The sequence below is a fragment of the Dunckerocampus dactyliophorus genome, chromosome 9 (assembly GCF_027744805.1).
Source record: "Dunckerocampus dactyliophorus isolate RoL2022-P2 chromosome 9, RoL_Ddac_1.1, whole genome shotgun sequence".
NCBI classification, from domain to species: domain Eukaryota; kingdom Metazoa; phylum Chordata; class Actinopteri; order Syngnathiformes; family Syngnathidae; genus Dunckerocampus; species Dunckerocampus dactyliophorus.
The window spans coordinates 17,121,417-17,143,306 of NC_072827.1; the positions used below are offsets into that span (position 1 = coordinate 17,121,417).

Genomic DNA, 21,890 nt, shown 5'->3' on the forward strand with positions numbered 1-21,890 from the left:
CTACTTTCTAACTTTCCTAGCATAACAATGGCAGATGTTGTTTATCAGGAAGGCATGTGACTTTGCTCATTACCTGACTCCTGGGGACACGCCCTTGGAGTCTTTCAAAACCAACACGTGACTTGACATGCGTCAGACCACAGGGATAATAGTCCCCTCTGATTGATAAGTGTAGTGAAATAACATATACTCTACCAATCACACCGTCCTCAAAGTCAATTGTAACAGATGACCACGATGTATCCAACTGGACATTTAGGACAATTAGGATGCAGTTGCTGTACCAACTGGGGAAGTTTATGGCTGAAACCAGGACAGCATCTGAATATGTTATGTCATCAAGTTCACATTTGATTTGTCTTGCATACAGGTGGTGGAGCGCCTGCTGCAGACCAGGGTTGATATGACTCTGTGTAACCGCGCCAAGCAGACAGCACTGCATGTCAGCTCTCCTGAGCTCCAGGAGAGAATGCTGAGCTGGATGTCGAGGCCACATTTGCCCCCTCAGACCAGGCTGCTGCAGGCCGCCTGGCAGGGAGACCTGCACACAGTACAGCACCTGCTGGTAAGACACACACAGAAGAAAAGCTAAATTATTCACAAATAAAACCATGTTCTCATCATGGCTCATTGTTAGAGTCCATTACAGTAATCCCTCGTTTATTGCAGTTATTTGGTTCCAGAGCCAACCGTGCTAAGTCAATTTCCACAAAGTAGGATTCCTTATTAATAAATTAAATAATTTTGTAGTTACAGCATAGAAAACCTGTTTATGACCTTCTAAATAGCGGTTTTAACATTATTAGAGCCCTCTAGACATAAAATAGCACCCATACAGTCACTTTACATGCAAGACAGTAGATAAAATCTGAAAAAATAAGCCATTTTAGATCAAATTTGTGCTGGTGTGTGTAAAAATAAATGTTTTCTGGATGTGTGGACAGGAAGTGACATCAGTTGTTCAAAGTTTAGTTTTAGCTTGGCAAAGGTTACGGCCGCAACAGTAGCCCGTGTTATGATTATGATTATTATGTTATTGTTATTATTGTGCCTGTTGTGAGATAATTCAAATCTACTATAAAAGCCTGTTGTTCCGGCGATCAAGCCTGGCGCTTCTATGTTTCACCAAACATGAAAGTAACATTACTGGCACCTTGTGACCAGTGTAGAATACTGCATATCACAATTTGAATGTGCCTTCTTAATGCCCTATATTTGTATTTTAGTTCATTTGGCCAGGCCGCACGGTGACCTAGTGGTTAGCATGTTGACCTGGGTTTGAATCTCCGTTGGGCATCTCTGTGTGGAGTTTGTATGGGGTGGGTTCTCTCCGGGTACTCCGGTTTCCTCCCACATTCCACAAACATTCATGTTAGGTTAATTGGTGACTCTAAATTATCCATAGGTATGAATGTGAGTGTGAATGGTTGTTTATCTATATGTACCCTGCGTTTGGCTGGCATAGGCTCCAGCATACCCGCAACCCTAATTAGGATAAGCGGCATAGAAGATGGATGGAGTTCATTCGGCCATTTTTGTGCTCAAAAAGAATTGATTTAGACAAAAAAGGACGTAAAATGTGCTTAAATATGCATTTTCTTTAAACCAATAGGTCATAGTCAACCATGAAACGGCATGATTTATTCATTAATAGTTTTGAAAAACCGTTATAGAGTGAAACCACGAAATTCAAACCACAATGTGGTGAGTCAGTACTGTAAAATTAGAATTTCCTTTTGGCATAAGATGTAAAAGCATGAACAATAATTAATAATACTTAGCTATCCTTGTAAAATAACAGGCCTATAATAGCGAAAAGCCAAAGAGCTTCCATGGCAATTATTGGTTACATTTGATTGTGACTTTTTAAAAGTCGTAATATTATGGAAAACAAACAAAACAATGAATAAAGCTGCAATTTTTGGAAAATTAGGTTGTGCTAAAAATTATTATCTAACAAGAATAAAGTGTAAATATTATGGGAATAATATTATATTCCGAAAAGAAATTTATTTACGAATAAAGTTTAAATAGTTGGGAAAAAAAATGGGGAAAAAAAAGCAAAGGCTGAAGTTTATACTAAATTAAATTTCACAATTAAATTTCATAATAATACGCTTTTTCACTGATATCACAAACCTGAGTTGCAATTTTTTCTCGAAATATATATAACTTTTTAGCAGATCTACATGTGTTGGTTTACAAAATATCAAAGTGGGCCTTGTTCCCGTTCATTTTTCAGTATGTGCCCCTTGGTGAAGAAATTTGGACACCCCTATTATAGACCAACCCAAATCTTGTTTTCGATAAGTACTGCTTCCATCTTTATCTCCGTTTTAGCAACTCGAAAATGGTGTAAGACAGGGGTCACCAATGTGGTGCCCACGGGCACCAGGTAGCCTCCCACGACCACATGAGGTGCCCGCAAGCCTGCTTTTCATTCAGGTTTTCAGTTAATAATGAAAGAACAGTAGAAAGAAATGCATTCGGAAATACAAAATGTGAATTGTGGACACCAGCATTTTGTTAATGTTCTGGTAAAACAAGCATATTCGCTTTGTTTGGGTTTAAAATAAGCTCTGAAAATAAATGTTACAAAAATGAGTAGCTCTTGGCCATTTTCATTTTGTAAAAGTAGCTCTCACGAGGAAAAACGTTGGTGACCCCTGGTGTAAGAGATCAGTGCCTGTTTATCAAATCAATAACTTCTTACTCTGACGATGACAATTCTGCCAAGACTGATGATTGGCTATCATTCAAAAGCCATAAACTCTTAAGACATACAGTTCTGTAAAAAAGCATTTGCTCCCTTCCTGATTTCTTCCTTTTTGCATGTTTGTCACACCCAAATGTTTCAGATCATCAAACAGCCTTAAATATTAGACCAACATAATCCAAGTAAACACAAAATGCAGTTTTTAAGTGATTATTTTATTTATTAAGGAAAACCAACTATCCAAACCTACATGACCCTATGTGAAAGAATAATTTCCCCCCCTTATTAAATCATTAAATAACATTTTTTTGAAAACTGAGTTAATTTTTGCTGGCCACACGCAGCCTTAATGAGTGTCAGACCCGTCGCAGCAAAGATCACTTAAAAAGAACCTTTCTGGCAAAGACGAAAAGATCCCCTTAAAGAAAGACATTGTTTCAAAGAAATTCAGGTAAACAAATGAGAAACAAAGTCATATATCAGCTCTTGCAAACAAGGCTGAGGGTCATTTTCCACAAATGGAGAAAACACGGAACAGTGGTGAACCTTCCGAGGAGTGGCCGGCCTACAACAAAAAGAGCTCAGCAACGACTCATTCAGGGGTCCCGCTACGTGTTGATCTGGAGCTGCTGTACTGTTAAATGGAGGTTTTGGAGTGGCCTAGCAAAGTCCAGACTTGAATCCTATTGAGATGATGTGGCATGACCTTAAAAATGCGGTTCATGCTCATAAACCCTACAATGTGGCTGAATTAAAACTTCTAAGATACTCCTTGTGGTGCAACCTGGAAACATCTTCAGTGATTATACCTGGGGTCACGGTGTGTTTTGGGTCTTCGTCATCAGACAGGTGACCCAGCTGGGGGTGATCAGGCCCCGACTTGTGTCCAGGTAGTGAACTCCCCTCCTCAACTTGAGCTTTTTCAGCAGCTTACATGTTTTCCATGGCTCTGCCTGTGCAACCCACAGATTCCAAGGACTCCCAGGACTCAGTCTAGAGATTGGCCTTTAAAACCCCTGCAACCCACTTCAATGGGTTCCCCTCCACCCATTCCACTGTCTGAAACCAGGTTTTTTACTGTTTTCCAAGGTCCACCACTAGTTGCCATTCCTGTGTGGTTGCCAGCAGGCCTCCCTGGTTCTGCTCCTTTGGGGGCTGGCTTTTCTTGCCTGTTCGCATAAAGGTGATGGTACACTTGGAGAGGTGTTGCCACTTGCTCATGTGAATTCCACTGCAGCCCGCGACACCTGGTTGTGGCGCCAACGATAACCGACCCTCTCCCAAGGCCTTTTGAGCAGCAGTTAAGGATGTGTTCTAATCATCCCTTCGTGATCCACATTTTAAGTGTCACAAACATGCAAAAAAGTAAGAAACCAGGGAGGGGGCAAATACTTTTCACAACAATGTATACTAGATGAATAAATCACTTGACAATTCCATCCTGCAGACAAAGCAGGCCTAAATTCATCCTAGTGCCATCACTTTATGGCTACTAAGTTATATCTGATATTGTGTACTGATTACATTTCAAATGTTTGTTTTTATGTGTCAGGCTCAGACAGACAAAGTGGATGTTAACATCCCCAACAGCGATGGTCTGACTGCAGTCATGCTGGCCATCAGAGACATTGACCTGTTTGAAGGCATGGCTTTGTTGCCATGGCAACACAGGCCCGTGGAAGTGGTCAAAGAACTGCTGAGGCTCTTGGTGTAAGACAACACACGCTCCTTCATAAATACCTCATAAACGAATGCATGCACAGTACATTTTCATGACTTTCATTTGAATTGTTTTTGCATTTTGGAATGAAAATGACCTTGAGCTGCTGAACAAAAAATGCTGCCAGGCGTATTAAACAAAGATTCTTCTATACAAACAATATACACAACCATGGACGCTGTGAGTACGCCACAAGAAGGTGACTTGAACTAGTAAAATTTGATTAAGAACGGTTTAAAATATTTAAAATCGGATGGTGGTAAAAGAACTCAAAAAATAAATGTGGGGAAAAAAAGGTGAATGATTGAGAAACTTTGGTGAAATCATATTGTAAAAAATATTCAACAAAACTTATAGCTGTGTAAAAATATGAACACTGACTCATGCACAATAAAAAACGACAATGAATTGCAAAATCCCTCTTAGTCATGAAAATGAAAATGAACCAAAAACACCATTTCCACTGTATTTCAGCCCTGCCACAAAAGGACCAGCTGGCATCAATTTAGTGATTCTCTGGTTAACACAGGTGAAAGTGTTGACAAGGACAAAAGCTGAAGATGACTGTTACCCTGATTGAGTCGGAATAGCAGCTTTAAAAGGAGGGCTGTGCTTCAAATAATTGCTTTTCCTCTGTTAATCATGTTTACCTGCAAGGAAACAGATGCAGTTATCATTGCTTTGCACGAAAAGGGCTTCATGGGCATGGACAAGGATTGCTGCTAGTAAGATTGCAACTAAATCGACCATTAATCAGATCATCAAGAGAGATCATCAGGATCATCGGGAGAGATGTTCAATTGAGAAAGTCCAGCGAGTGTCAGGACTGTCTCCAAAAGTTGATTTAGCTGCGGGATCGGGGCACCAACAATGCGATGCTTGCTCAGGAATGGTAGCAGTCAGGTGTGAGTGCATATGCACACACAGTGAGGCAAAGACTTTTGGAAGATGGCCTGGTGTCAAGAAAAAGCCACGTCTCTCCAGGAAAAACATCAGGGACAGATTGGTATTTGCTAAAGGTACAGGGATTGGGGTAAAGTCACTTTTTCTGAAAAATCCCTTTTCTTTGGGGCATCTTGAAATAGCTTGTCAGGAGAAAAAAAGGTGAGCGCTACCATCAGTCCTATGTCATGCCGACAGTAAAGCATCCTGAAATCATTCTTCTCAGGGGTTGCTTCTCAGACAAGGGAGTGAGCCCACTCACAATTTGGATAAGATAAGATATTTAAAAAGAACACAGCTGTGAATAAAGAATGGGAACAAAACAACCTCCAAGAGCAACTTCTCACACGCCCAAGAAGAGTTCGGTGACAACCAATGCTTTTTCCAGCATGACGGAGCACCTTCCCATGAAGCAAAAGTGAAAACTGTCTCAGGGAACAAAACAATGACATTACGGGTCCATGCCAGGAAACTCCTCAGACCTTAATCCCTTTGAGGTCTTGTGCTCAGTCTTCAAGAGGCAGATGGACAAACAAAAACTTGTAAATTCTGATAAACTCCAAGCATTGATTATGCAAGACTGGGCTGCCGTCAGTCAGGATGTGGCCCAGAAGTGAATTGAGAGCATGACACTGCAAATATTAACTCTCTACATAAATTTAATGTAAGTGTCAATAAAAGCCTTTGACACACATGAAATCCTTGTAATTATACATCAGTGTATCATAGTAACATCTGACAAAAAGATCTGAAAACACTGAAGAAGCAAACTTTGTGAAAACCAGTACTTCAAGGTCAAGCCCAGGAGTCTGGATATGAAGATAGGGAGTGAGTCAATATTCAGTATTCCCTCATCATCGTGGTTAATTGGCTCCAGACTCGACCGTGATAAGTGAAGTGGGATTCCTTATTTATAAATACTTTTGAAGTTAGAGCATAAAAAAACTTGTTTATGACCTTCTAAATACAGGTATTAACATTATTAGAGCGCTCTAGACTTGAAATAACACCCCTATAGTCACCTTTACACTCGTAATACCCAATATAGTAGATATAATCAGAAGAAAATAAGTCAATTAAGACATAAATACTCAATCAGTGAAAGCCATTTGCGGAAAATGAATGCAACTTTGAAAGAAAACAAATGAGCTGCATTCAAACATCAAGGAAACGGTAATACAGTTTTCATTTTTTGTCCAGGTAGTGCAAATGTTCCTAGTTTGACAATTTAGGACATGTCTAAACTAATCAGTTTTTAAAATGTGTGTTCAGAGACTTGTGGGTACAAGATGACAGCGGCTGCTCTGCTCTCACCTATGCTGCAAACATCAACAGCCCTCTGAAGGAAGAGATTGTTCGCATGATACTCGAGGCCATAAGTCTCTCAGGTACACTCAAACATGCACTTGAATACACACAAAAAAAAACAATACAAGATTTGCCTGTGGCAAAGCTTTCTGTTCCAAAGTGAGTCCTCACAATGTAATGTTAGGCACAGTGAGGTCATGAACACACGCATACACACACACACACACACACACACACGCACACACACACACACACACACACACACACAGCTTTTATGCAATAGTATTAGCATTTGAAGAAAATGTTGTTACAGTTTAAAAAAAAACATGATTCAAAGTAAAAAAAATAAGATGGTGATGATTGTGCGTTCAACAAAGGCTTTTGTCAAATGTAAGCGCTCATCACAGTCTCTGTAATGTAATTATCTAATGTGACTTTGGGATGCAATTTAGAGATTGTGACAAAATACATCTTTTATGCAGGTGATTTTTTGAGGAATGGTCTTTTGTGACACTTGCTGACATTTGCCCACTTCCTTGTGTTTTTGGCTTGTTTTGGGGTTAATAATTCATTCCTCAGTTACTTATTAACACTTAGGAGGTCTTTAAAAGTGAGTCACACATTTGTCCCTAACAGTAAAAATGTCTCGTTCCCCCCAAAAAATGTAAAATCATGATATAAGGGATGTCCGATATTGGCTTTTTTGCCCATAACCGATATGCCGATATTGTCCAACTCTCAATTTCCAATTCCGATATCAACCGATACCGATACTCTGTAACATCACATATCTTTTTCTTGAGTAAAATAGTTCTAAAGTAACAATACTCAACAATAGTTTTGTTGGCTACTTCACCCATGTATAATGTTACATGGTTAGAGCTCTCATAGTTGTTGATTATTCTACATTATTCGTTGGTAGTATCTTGTCTGTTGTTATCTACCTATTACGTTGCTGTGTGATGGACAGGCTGTGGAACACTCTCCCCCCTCATGCAAAAACAGTCCCCACAGGGGATGCTTTAAGTCTCGTCTTAAATCCAAATTTTATTCTCTGGCTTTTAACTCGGCGTGAGTTAGGCCTTTGTTTTTTTTATTCTTTTCTTTTTAGAAGTGGATTGGTTTGGTTGTCCAAAGTGTGGCCCCGGGGCCATCTGTGGAGTGTGGCTCAATGCATGTACCTAGAAAAAGATACAATATACTATACTATACTTGCTATACTTACTATAATATACTATACTATACTTGATACTAACAACTAATAAAAACACAAAGATTTGTCTTTAAGTTTGACTGATGAATTGCCTGTGAGAAAATACATGTCAAAAACATCAATTCCGCAACTTTACAGAGTGAAAGATGACTAATTAAAGGAAATATTGCATTACAGTATTAGTTTTTTATTATTATATATTATAGAATAATATACAGTACATAATAATATACAATAATAAATACTATATATAATTATTATTAGAGAGGTAATATAATATAATATAATATTATAATATTATATATAATATAATATCAGTGGGCCGATATTATCGGAAATCCCTCATTATTATATATTATTATAACAGTGTCTCAAAAAATGTAGACAATAATGTCGTTTAGCGTTAATTTGTGGTACAATAATCATTTCTAAAACGCACCTGCCTTGTTTTGTGAATCAGTTTCAGAATTGTCTCGTGGGTGTCTCGTGACACACCTGTTAAGATGTCATTTTTGGTGATTTGTCACAAGAAACAAACATGTTGTTTTTTTGTGTAGCTTTGACATATTAGGCTAATTTAACGAAGCGGTGACACATCTAAAATTAAAAAAAAGAATATATTTTGGCAAATGGATGAATTATTGAACACAGCCAAAATGGCTTAAAAATAAAAAAAACTTGTCTCTTAAAGGTTGGCTGTTGGAAGGTATGGCATGGATATATCCTCACCAGAAACATCATTAGGCACAGCCAATGAGAGCCAACACAAGACCTGTATCAAAAGGGATGCCTTTATGAACATAATTACATAAACACTAGATTTAATTTTAATACAGTCTCCTCATTAAGAGGATGACACGAAAAAAGAGAACAATTCCCTTTTGTTAAAAATGTTATCAAAAACTTGTTAGTCCCATTTATTTATTTTTTTATAAAGTGAAAAATATGTATGTCTTACCTTTAATTTGTATATGAAGTACATGAGTCTATTAGTCTATTATTACCCCTATATTTTTTTGGGACACTCTGTATTATTGGCGACATGCTGACAAAAAAAGTGCCATGATCCAACTCAGTGCACTCACTGAGTGCACTCAGACGGTAGGCAGGGCTTGCACACTAACACCAGAGAAGATGCTCGCGGCAGCCTTATCTTATGTTTCTGCCCTGTTTTTAATCAGGGAATGTTCAAATTCAGCCTTTTTTTCGTAACAAAATGTTTAAGACGATTAGAATAGTACAGAAAATACATTTGGAACACAGTTATATGCACAAATATCAATATTTATTTTTTTCCTCTTCTTTTTTTTGTTTTCTGCCTTACCCATCTCCCTGGCAGCACGTCAGTGTTACAAAAAGCTCTCAGTTTGAAGTAGTGCAGTTCTACACCACATGTGGCAGTAACAGTATGGTTCAGTTAATACCTAACAGTGTCAATCAGAACTGAGCATTATTTTCTTTGTAAAGGCAAAACCTATGAAACACCTTTTGTTCTGGATGTCATTTGATGGTGCAAGTCTAACTAATTATTTTTAGGGGCGTCTGCATGCACATTCACACACCTCTGAATATTCTTCTATTCATGATTATGTGAAAGTGAGCTTTCCCTCCTCTCACACAACATTCCAAGTTCATTCATAATCCTGTTTTTCAGAGCAAAAACCTCCGCAATTGCACTCAAAGCCTCCTCTCATGTGGGATTTATGAATAAGAAAAGCTTGTTTGTGTGTGCGCACGTGAGGTACTAATGCCACTAAGAGCCTTTAATTTGAGAGTGTGTGTCTGTGTCAAGTATATAAAAAAGAAACAGGAGAGGATGAATGAAATTATGGTGGCTTCCAATGTTAATAATGATGGAATGAGTGGAAAGAGATGACAAAATGAGTAAGGTCCAAGAAGATACCTTCTCTTTTTTGTTGTTTTACAACTTTTCCTCCCGCCTTGTCTAAACAACTTTGTGTTGAAGTGGGTGGGGCTGTTTTCTACCCAAATGTGGATTTAAAGTTTTTCAAGGCTTGACCTGTTCGGACCACTGACTCTCTTTGCAAGTAGAAGCAGAATGGTTCACAGTGCCAAATGAAAAAGATTTCTCATTTTTTCTCTTCTTTCTGCTGCAGATGCCAACCCAGGGTCATCCCTGCCTCCAGGCAAACACACTTCTTGCCAGGACACAGAGTTTGGATATTTGGACATAGAGTTGGACATTGAAAGCCTCACAGATCAGTGTCCCACAAGTTCCTTCACTCTGACAGCAGCCCATCACGACCACTTTCAACCATATAGCCAGATTGAGGTAAGCGACATGGAAAATCCATAAAACATGCTTTGAGTTTCATTTAATAAACTAGGACATAGTATACTGTAGACTAGGATAGATCTGAGTTGTGATTTGTATTGTAAACAAGCACACTTGGGTGAGCGTACAGACTGGTGTAGGGTCTTTTACTGCTGTTAACCGACAGATAAACAGGAAAAAATGACAGTTTAGTGATGGCCACAATAACAAATACGTGGAGATGATGAATGCTGACTGCTTACATTGTGCGTGTTATTTTCCTATTGTTTTATTGTTGGGGCTGCCACTGAAGGAGTACATAGGGAGGGCAGGTGGAGCAGCATCTGGTTTATGCGAAAACCGTTGCAAAATCTACTTGTACTATATTTGTATATGAGAACATAAAACCGTGACATTTTATTAATGTATCATAAGAGGCTTTTTCATTTAAAATGTGATTTTTTTAAATTTATACAGCACAATTCGTACACAAGATAATTCAAAACAGAAAAGAAGGGTAAAATCACTTCATAATCATTTCCATTCATCCATCCCTTTTCTATACCGTGTCTACTCATTAGGGTCGCGGGGGTACGCTGGAGCCTATCCCAGCTGACTTCGGGCGACAGGCGGGGTACACCCTGGACTGATCGCATTCTGAAATCCATCCATCCATCCATTTTCTATACCGCTTCATCCTCCTTAGGGTCGCGGGTGCATGCTGGAGCCTATCCCAGCTGACTTCGGGCGACAGGCGGGGTACACCCTGGACTGGTCGCCAGCCAATCGCAGGGCACATATAGACAAACAACCATTCACACTCACAGTCAAAGTCACACCTATGGACAATTTAGAGTCGCCAATTAACCTCACCTGCATGTTTTGGGGAATGTGGGAGGAAGCCGGAGTGCCCAGAGAAAACCCACGCGCACACGGGGAGAACATGCAAACTCCACACAGAAATGCCCCGGGGAGAATCGAACCCAGGTCTTCCCGATTTCCAGGCTGTTCCTCTATTGGCCAACGTGCTAACCACTAGATCACCGTGCGGCCCCATTCTGAAATCATTACATAAAATTCCATAAATCATTCAACAAAACAAAACAAAAAAGTTACATTTGAAGAGTGCAGATAAAATACTTTCAGTTGTCATATGCACAGTTGAATATAAGTGTTTTCAGCCTGGATTTGAACATTGCCAAAGTTGAGGGTTGGCGCACATCTTCTGGAAGACTTCCAGATTTTGGCAGTATAAAACTGAAACGTGTTTAGTCCTGACTCTGGGTACCCGCAGGAGACCACTCCCTGACCTTCTCAGAGCCCAAGATGGTTTGTGTGGCTCTAACATGTCAGAGATGTACTTTGGCACAAGACCATGAAAAGACTTGTACACAAGCAAGGCTGTTTTAAAGTCTGTTCTCTGAGCGACAGGAAGCCAGTGCAGAGACCTGAGCACTGGACTAATATGGTCAAATTTCCTGGTTCTAGTCAGGACTTGAGCAGCAGCATTCTGGATGTACTGCAGCTGCTTTACAGCTTGTTTAGAGAGCCCGGTGAGAAGGCGGTTACAGTAGTCTGGCCTGCTGGAGAAAAAGGCATGGATTCGCCTCTTGAAATCAAGTTTAGACACTATTCCCTTGATTTTGGCAATGTTTTTAGGTGGTAAAAAGCTGATGATGTTATGGATTTAATGTGGCTGTTAAAATTCAGATCTGAGTCTATTATTACCCCTACATTTCCAACCTGATGATTAGGTTTTAGAGAAAGAGTCTCAGGGTGTCTAATAACACTTTCTCTTTGTTTCTGTGGGCCAAAGACAATGATTTCAGTTTTGTCTGAGTTGAGCTGTTGTTTTGCGTCCACACACTGACCTGTTTGATGCAGTGACAAAGTAGATCTGCAGGACCATGTTCACCTGCTGTCAGTGACACGTAGATCCGAGTGTCGTCTGCAAGTACACCCACATCCGTTTTCCAATAACTGGAGGCGGTCCTTTGAATTACTTTGAGGGGATTAATGCATTTATTGGCTTAAATAATATTCTCTACTTGTTTTGCAGGAAACATTGGAATCTTCAGAATGTCAACTTGACCATGATAAATTCTCCAGGCAGGGTATGGGGTATTTCGATTACCATTTTCTTGACAGCTGCAGGTTTCATAGTGAGCTATGGATGGAGGACAGTTTTTATGTGAGGGCAAATATGTGCCATCGTGATCCAGTGGAAACAATGGCAAGACTTTTTTTCCTTTCTGAATTAGTTGAATAATTCTCCAAATGCAGCTTGCATTGCCATGATTGCATGGGGTAAATAATTAAAATTCATGTCATTGTTCTATTCTTTGAAGTCTCTGCCAGGGAGGGAAAGTGAGTGAGCATACCTCTCACACTTTTGGCAAACACTGTCATCATGTGCTCAAACGCCAGAATATCCACCATGAAATATAACTTTTCCAGCCAATTGAGGTCTCCCAGTTCGGGATAGCTGAGGCCTTGGCTTTCCAGGAAGGTTGTCACACGTTCAAGACAAGCAGTGAAGCGGTTCAGCACTTGTACCCATGTTGTTGGCAGTGAAGGCAGAGGGACCCGTCCATGCAGAATTAAGATCTCTATTTTTTTCTGAGATTTTTCTTTTTTGCAATGTATTCATTGTTAACTTAGCGCGGCGGTCACACACTCAAGAGGCCACCTGTCGTTAAGACAAGGGCTATAGATATGGATGTGATACATATTTTAATAGCCAAATCATAATTTCAAGGCCAAAGGGAGCCATAATAAGGAAGCTGAGCATACGGCTATGAGGCCGCATGTTGCACAATTAGAGGATACACAACTAACATGGATTAACATTAAGTCCCTTCCCTTTTAGAAATCAGGTTGTCTTCTGATTGCCTTTCCTGGAGATGTCTGTTCTTGTGCATATGACTGTGATGAGCTCTTGTCAGTTTACCATATTAGGGGAAAATAGCATTTTGTTTACATGGACTGATTTTCCATAGACGTATCCAGTATTGAAACGTCCATGTGCAGCATGTGACTATCGGTCGACAAATCATTACAACTCAATTCAGTTCCAGTTTTTAACAGTGACACTGAACTATACAAACAGTCAGGGAAAATCTCCTTCAAATGGGAGAGAAAGGAGGAGTGACAGGGAATGATTAAGATAGGACACGGTGGGATGGACTAAGGTGCATGGGTGGGGTCTCACTGGCAGTACAACCTTCTTGCAGAGCAGCTTGCCTCAGATATAGCAGCCCTAGTCACACACAAGGAGAAAACAAAAGCAAAGCTAAAAGAGAAGAAAAAGGAAACAAGTTTGGTCACGAACGGAGATGTAAAAATTACATGAAATGATAAATGCAGTAAAAGGGTTGATCATCAGGGAGAAGAGCGCTTAAAAAGGTAATAACAATTACATAAAACACAAATTACTTGTTAATAGTAACAACAGTAGTAAGTAAGTTTAGTGTTTGTGTTTAAATAATAGAGTAGTGTGTGGACATCTGTTAAACCACTGTATGTTCAACTGAATGTGCACTTGTATTGTCTCATACAATGGAAATAATCTTCTGGTTGATATAAGTGTCTGTTTGTAGCAGATAAGGAACATGAAGAGAGTCCTTACAGTGAACAAAATGCCATGGAAACACTGACAGACATGGTCCAAGCCTACCAGGACACCATGTCAGGAAGCAGGTTGGCAGAGTGAAATATCCTTATGTTTATACCCTCTTTGTCCTTTAACATCTGTTTATACGTAATTAAAAACACTCGTGTACACACAAGCAAATGTGCGTACAGTTGACACACAGTGACACAGTGTGCATGCTGCCCCCTGACTGGAATTGTCAACAAGTGCATCTTACTTTGACATCAGCATGTGAATGGTTTGCTCTCCGGTTACAACACCAGACCTGTATGCGGCCACCTGTCGCTGTGGCCGGAGGACAACCTGTTCTCCTCAAACTGGTTAGAAACAGAAAGACAGGGAGTGAGGAGGGGTTTGGTGAATCAGCCCATTGTCTTTTTACATGGGAGCCTCACTATTGAATGAAGTCCAAGTTATCCAAGGACAAAATTAGGTCTTTGAGCAGGTTTCTAATGTTTAGAAGTAGAGAAAGCGAGTTGGAAGAGATGAGTCTTTGGTTTTATAGTCTGTATGTCTAATGTTGACAAACAGTTGTTTTCAGTTGTGTTTCCCATCTTTTTCAGAGGAACTTTGCCTTTGCCAAGCCTGAGCAACAATTGCAGACAGCCGAGTTATTTAGACCGTGTTCCTTCATCAGGACAGCTGACTCAGAAAAGCAACCGCCATCCGGTACCCCCAAAACACAGGTACATAGCAGAGGGATGGAATGCGACAAATTGATATTCAGTACTGTACTAACTACCTGGCCTTGTCTCTTTTCTCTGTCTTTAGAAAAATCTAACTACAAAGTAACACTGACCTCTTGTCATTGGAGCTCATTTAACCTAATGCACTGTGATGTAATTTTTTGTTTTTTAATTAAAATGTAACCACTTGAGTGTTAAGGGAATATTTTCCTCAACAACTCAAAGCCTAAAATCTTAGCAAAACTGTCAGTCACAACAGTTTAGTGGAAAGACCATTTTCAAAACTAAAGATCATAAAGAACAGACTTGGGAGTCTCTGTGGGGAAGACAGACTCGCCGACCTTCTCCTGCTTGCCATTGAGCAACACATACAAATAAACCACAGCGAGGTCATAAAAACCTTTCAAAAGACAGCACTACAGAGCATGCTCGTGTGAAGTAGATGTTGCGCCCTTCATGTCAGTCGAAATCCTCGCCTGCTTTGCATGTGAGAGTAACAATTAGTCAAGTGCCCGATTCACTTCAGTGACTGACTGATAAGAACTCAAGCCAGTAAAAGGAATCGAGTTCGCCATCACTACTGTGGATATGATAAATGAAGTCACATGACACACACACACATAAATCACTTTGGATCAACCCTAACCTAATCTACTTGTGCTCTCGTACAATCAGTTAAACACGTCCTACTTATTGTACCGCAATTATTCCACTTCCAGTTCAATTTCCAAACTCATAAGCCAACTCTTGTTTTAAATCAATTGATTGCGGAAATCGACAGCGACAGTGAGACCTGGAAAGGTGTGATTGACAGGAACGGTCCCCCTGATCTGAACCCGAGCGGTGCTTTGTTGTGGGACTTCTGTGCCCGTCACAGATTGGCCATGACGAACCATGTTCAAACATAAGGGTGTTCATATGCGCACTTGCCGTCTCAGGAGGGGGAAGCAGTACACTGTGAACACCATGTATGGCGGGGATGGTGTGCTGCTGACCTCGACTCGAAATGTGGATCGGTGGAAGGAATACATCGAAGACCTCCACAATCCCACTGACACGTATTCCAATGAGGAAGCATCGCATGGGGACTCCACGGTGGGCTCTCCTATCGCTGGGGCTGAGGTTGCCGAGGTGGTCAAAAAGCTTCTTGGTGGCAGAACCCAGGGAGTGGATGAGATCTGCCCAGAGTTCCTTAAGGCCCTGGATGCTGTGGGGGTTGTCGTGGTTGACACAACTCTGCAGCATTGTGTGGACATCGGGGGCGGTGCCTCTGGATTGGCAGACTGAGGTGGTGGTCTGGGGGGACCATAGGGTGTGTTCCACCTATCGTGGGATTGTGGGATCACACTCCTCAGCCTTCCTGGTAAAGTCTATTCAGGCTTTCTTGGGAAGAGGATCTGTTGGATAGTTGAATCTCAGAATCTGGAGGAGCAGTGTGATTTTCGTCCTGGTCGTGGAACTGTGGACCAACTATACGCTCTCAGCAGGATCCTTGAGGTTGCATGGGAGTTTGCCCAACTAGTCCACCATGTGTTTTATGGACTTGGAGAAGGCATTCGGCCGTGTTCCTCGAGGAAACCTGTGGGGAGTACTCCGAGAGTATGGGGTACCGGATCACCTAATTCAGACTGTTCGCTCCCTGTATGACTGGTGTCAGAGCTTGGCCCGCATTGCTGGCAATAAGTCAGACTCATTCCCAGTGAGGGTTGGACTCCGCCAGGGCTGCTTTTTGTAAACAATTCTGTTCATTACTTTTATAGATACAATTCCTAGGCGCAGCCAGGGCGTTGAAGGGATCCAGTTTGGTGGCTGCAGGATTGGGTCTCTGCTTTTTGCAGATGATGTGGTTCTTCTGGCTTCATTGGGCCGTGATCTTCAACTCTCACAAGATCGGTTGTTCACCACTGAGGGACAGGCGGATTGGTGCGGCGTCTGCAGTGATGTGGACTCTGCATGGGTCCGTTTTGGTGAAGAAGGAGCTGAGCCAAAAGGCAAAGCTCTCAATTTACTGGTCGAACTATGTTTCTACCCTCACCTATGGTCATGAGCTTTGGGTAGAGACCAAAGGACAAGATAGCAAGTACAAGCAGCCAAAATGAGTTTCCTCTGTAGGGTAGCTAGGCTCTTCCGAAGAGATAAGGTAAGAAGCACTGTCATCCGGGGGAAACTCTGAGTTGAACCACTGCTCCTCCGCATTGAGAGGAACCTGATGAGGTGGCTCAGGCATCTGGTAAGGATGCCTCCCGGACGCCTCCCTGGAGAGGTGTTTAGGGCATATCCGACCGGTAGTAGGCCTCGGGGAAGACCCGGGATACGTTGCAGAGACTACGTCTCTCAACTGGCCTGGGAACGCCTCGGCATGTGCCGGGAGGAGCTGGAAGAGGAAGCCGTGGAGAGGGAAGTCTGGGCTTCCCTGCTTAGGCTGCTGCCCCCACGACTCGACCTCAGATAAGCGGTAGAAGATGGATGGAGGGATGGATGGATGGATGGATGGATAGATGGATGGACAGTGCTTCCCCTGTTTATTCAATGTGTTTGCAGTATATTATATATGGTTATAGCCTCAAATCACTGTTGTCTGTGCGCCATGCCCTTCAAAACGACACCCCTTTCAGGAGAATCACCCTCATATACTTGAGCTCCTCCGTGATTTTACACTACAGTATATTTTTTAGATAGCGTTTATTGTCTTTATACTGCTCAGAAAACCATATGATTTTTTGTTTTACTTATTTAAAAGCACAGGAATCCTGAATTCAGTCATTTTATTCTGGGGGCTGGATGGAAAGTTCTGGTGGGCTGGATGTGGCCCGCAGGACACCAGTTGTAGTGTGTGGCTTTTGAAAACAGAAACAAATCAAAACATATAATATTCATTTAAAGTTGAATGCATGTGTCCTTCACAGGCAAAGAACAAGAAGTTTGGTCGAAGCGGCTCCATCGTCCTTAGGCCTGCTGTCTATTGCAGAACCTACCAAGCTCAGCCAATCAGCTCCCAGCATCCTGGAACCACTCCTGTGTTCAAACTATGTACTTCAGGCCAGGGCACACATCCAGACACGTACGCACTATGCACGCTTATTTATTTATTTTTGTTAAGGTGAAGAAAGTTTTCGGAGTTCTACACCATAGCGAAATACAACCTATATTTTTATACCTGCATTTTAATACTGTCCCGTGATACAAATACAGATTACACACATACATTTCCTGTGTTAATAAATCATTGGAAGTACTATGCAGTGAATTGTAATATGAAAATGCCAATCTGTGTCGGCAGGATTGGGCTCTCATGAACCGATCAGTGAGCAAAAGGTATAGTTCAAACAATAAATTACCATTAATTACCATTAAAGTATTTCCTATTTGTAGCCACATACTTGGATTATAAATTGACGTATTCTGTGGTGTTACAACAGGGTCCCAAATTGACTCTGCAACCCGCTGCCCTTCTCCGGACACCCAAACAGCTGGAACCACTGGACCTCAGGCTAAAAGACAATGCTGCTACACCGGCATTAAAGCACAGTTTTCCCCTGAAGCCAATCACCAAGAGCCTTCGTTCCATGACCCACTTTAAAAGATGTTTAGGGGGCAACCCTCGTACCGGCCCCCTCACCATCAGGTGTGGCAGTGAGGACAGCGGGTCCAGCACCAGCAGCCAGAGTTCTACTGACCTAGAAGACGAGGATTATGAAAGGAATATACATGAAGACATTCACTGGATGTGTGCAGGGGCCAAGGTTTCAAAGCATCAAAAAGGCATGAGCTACACTGAGGAAGACAGTGATTTTGGTGATGGGAAGACAGTGCAGAGTTTAAAAGCTCTTTCAAAAATCTGTTCCACATCACCACTCCATAAGTCAACACAAATACAGAAACAAGAGCCTGTTGACTGTCAGACTTTTATAAATGGCAACAATGCAAATCAGGATTACTGCATAAGCAGTAGAGACACAGTGAAACATGAAACATCATTCCCATCAACGTATAATTTTAATATTAAAAATGACTGCAATAAGACTGCAAGACAGGCAGATACAATCATTAAGGGTTACTTGGTGGATAAACCTGCAACCACAAAGGATTTCAAAGTAGGAGAAGGGACCTATTGTGCAATAGAGGGTGCCAAGTTAAATACTAGCTCAGCTTTTGAAGAAATGTCATTAAATTGTTCAAGTAACAGTCAAGTCGTGGATCCTAAGAGTGTAAAACTGAAGAAAGATTTAAAGCCTACTCAAAACGAGGCAAAAGAACTAAATCCAAATTGTGACTTGAGAACAAAGTCGTCCGTCACCCGACTCAAGCACAAAGACAGAAGCATACTAAACCTGACTCAGGCCCCGAAAACTCTAACGCACCTCTGTATTTCCAACCAGTCCATAGATAACCCTAAAAGAAGCCCTGCTCAAATTGTTGGCAAAGAAGTACCTGTCTCTTTGGTTAAATCGAACCTTACCTCTGGTAAGGTTGCTAGTTGGACCTCTGACACCCCAGCACCGCGAAAGAAGGGAGCTGTTAGTGCACACTGTAGAAGAGCAAATCCTGACAAGGTAAGCTACCTCTGTACACAACAACTCCAGAAAGGCAGGGAGACGAAGAGCACCCACCAGTTAAAGAATCCAGATGTAGCTGGGACACAAAGATCTAAATCTGCCGTGGACTTCATCACATACAAAGACATGTTTAAGACAATTCAGAGTGAAGGCAAAGGGCCTGCGATCTATGAGATGTTTGCTGGTCCAATTTATGATAACCTTCGAAATCCAGTCAACTTTGAGGACAAACAACCACGAGCCACCTATTCCAAAAAGTTACAAGAGATCCATAAAGTCAAACAAAGACCCTTGAAACAAGTGCAGACTAAGCTAAGGAGAAGCCCGACAGAGACAATAGTGATTTCAACTAAAGGCAAAGCAAAACCTTTATCTTCCAGGGTGAAACCTCACCTCATACACACACCAAAGGACCCACACAAAATGAAGTGTATAAGTAAACCCGAGGCTAAGGTAGTTCTCATTAAAGACGGCGAGATGGGTCATAACGCTGTAGGAAAGAATGAAGAGCCTACGTTATCGACTATTGATGAGGTTCTTACTGGATTTAAGTCTGAAACATTAAAAACAGGTGGCAAATGTATGCCAATAACAGATAAAGGTTATAGTCGCTTTCATACAAATATGGAAGAAACAGCTTTAAGTTCAACAAACATCAAAACACGCACAGGAAATACAAATAAAATGGGTCCTGAGCCAGCATTATCAATAAGCCCCCAAATGCCAATGGTCGACACTTGGACAACTTGTCACAATAGTGGCCACACTGTGATGTCACCAGTGTATCAGAAGTTTCTGGATGAGGTTGGGGATGGACCACTTACAGATGACTTGTTGCAATGTCTTGCTGAGGAGTTGATCTCACTGGATGAGAAAGACGTTTCCATTGCCCCATGTCCCCAAAACCGTGAAATGGAGCGCAACGAAGGAGACAATCCTGCATCAAGAAAGAAGGAGAATGCAGGGGTAAACTTTAAAAAATATATAATCTGCCCTGTTTGTCAACGCATTACAACTCATAAAACTTCATTTTTTTTGACAGGTTACTTCAATGAACTTGGCAGCCTTACATGGATTTAGGTCTGATGACACAATTTCTTGGACAAAGGGTGAAGTACTTGGCCGTGGAGCCTATGGGACAGTAAGTACATCAAGATGCAAAAATCAAAACACAGTAGTGTGAAAATGTGTTTTTCCTTCCTGATTTCTTATTTTTTCGCATGTTTGTCACACTTAGATGTTTCAGATCATCAAACAAATTAAAATATTAGTCAAGGACAACACAACTGAACACAAAATGCAGTTTTTAAATGACACTTTTTATTATTAATGGAGAAAAAAAATCCAAACTGACTTGGCTCTGTGTGAAAAAATGATTGCCCCACGCAGAAAGAAAGTAATTGAGATCTGTCCGTCTGGAAAACGTTATTATGACATTTTTAAAGCTTTGGGACTCCAGCGAACCACAGTGAGAGCCATTATCCGCAAATGGCGAAAACATGGAACAGCGGTGAACCTTCACAGGAGTGGCTGGCCAACCAAAATAGAGTGCAGCGACAAGTCATCCAAGAGGTCACAAAAGACCCCACAACAACATCCAAAGAACTGCACGCCTCACTCAGTTGAGGTCTGTGTTCATGACTCCACCAAGAAAGTCACTGGGCAAAAATGGCCTGCATAGCTGAGTTCCAAGACCAAAACCATTGCTAAACAAAAAGAACATTAAGGCTTGTCTCAATTTTGCCAGAAAACATCTTGATGATCCCCAAGACCTTTTGGGAAAATACTCTGTGGTCTGAAGAGACAAAAGTTTAACTTTTATGGAAGGTGTGTGTCCCATCACACATCTGGTGTAAAAGTAAAGCCGAATTTCAGAAAAAGAAGGAGAATGTCCATCCATCTGTTCGTGACCAAGCTGAAACGAATTTCCGCAGCAGGACAATGATCCAAAACACACCAGCAAGTCCACCTCTGAGTGGCTGAAGAAAAACAAAATGAAGACTTTGGATTCAGTGGCCTAGTCTAAGTCCTGAACTGAATCCTATTGAGATGATGTAAAAAGGCGGTTCAATGTGGCTGAACTACAACAATTCTGCAAAGATGAGTGGGGCGAAATTCCTCCACAGCGCTGTAAAAGACTCACTGCGAGAGATCGCCAACACTTGATTGCATTTGTTGCTGCTAAGGGTGGCCCAACCAGTTATTAGGCTTAGGGGCAATCACTTTTTCATACAGGGCCAGGTAGGTTTGGATTTTTTTTCCCTTTAAATGAAAAAGTTTCATTAAAGAAATGCATTTTTTGTTTAGTTGCGTTGTATTTGACTAATTTTTTAATTTGTTTGATGATCTGAGTGATGATGATTTACAGTAAGTGTGACAAACATGCAAAAAACAAAAAAACAAATAGAATACATATATAATAAACATACACATAACAAATCAAGGCTCTAATATACCCATTACTCCTCAGATGTAATTTAAAAAATTACTAAAATATATTGGACATCATGGCTCTCAGTATACTTATATACGGGGAGGCCCATAGTTGACTAAATTGGTGCAAAAGAACATGTTAGTGTGCTGCTTAGAGGCCAAACTTGAAACCCATCAAATGCCTATGTGAGCCATGCAGTGTCATCCATTAGTGACCTCCCTACAGACACACCCCAAAATCTTGTTAAAAAAAAAACAACTTTTTACTGAAGAGTGGAAGCTATTAAGATAGCCTGGAGATCGGGAAGACCTGGGTTTGAATCTCCATTGGGCATTTCTGTGTGGAGTTTGCATGTTCTCCCCGTGCGTGCGCGGGTTTTCTCCGGGTA

General features: G+C 41.2%; 1 protein-coding gene across 9 annotated transcripts in view; it reads left to right on the top strand.

Moving 5' to 3' along the window:
* The window catches only part of map3k19 (mitogen-activated protein kinase kinase kinase 19), a 36,214-nt gene that overhangs the window by 11,583 nt on the left and 2,741 nt on the right, over positions 1–21,890 (top strand). For all 9 annotated transcript variants that reach the window (XM_054788080.1, XM_054788081.1, XM_054788076.1 and 6 more), the window contains 11 exons: positions 371–565; positions 4,269–4,426; positions 6,651–6,766; positions 10,017–10,192; positions 12,234–12,288; positions 13,777–13,873; positions 14,390–14,512; positions 17,419–17,573; positions 17,793–17,827; positions 17,932–20,034; positions 20,111–20,209. In XM_054788080.1, coding sequence (XP_054644055.1) covers positions 371–565; positions 4,269–4,426; positions 6,651–6,766; positions 10,017–10,192; positions 12,234–12,288; positions 13,777–13,873; positions 14,390–14,512; positions 17,419–17,573; positions 17,793–17,827; positions 17,932–20,034; positions 20,111–20,209 — 3,312 coding nt within the window. The remainder of the gene's footprint in view (positions 1–370; positions 566–4,268; positions 4,427–6,650; positions 6,767–10,016; positions 10,193–12,233; positions 12,289–13,776; positions 13,874–14,389; positions 14,513–17,418; positions 17,574–17,792; positions 17,828–17,931; positions 20,035–20,110; positions 20,210–21,890) is intronic.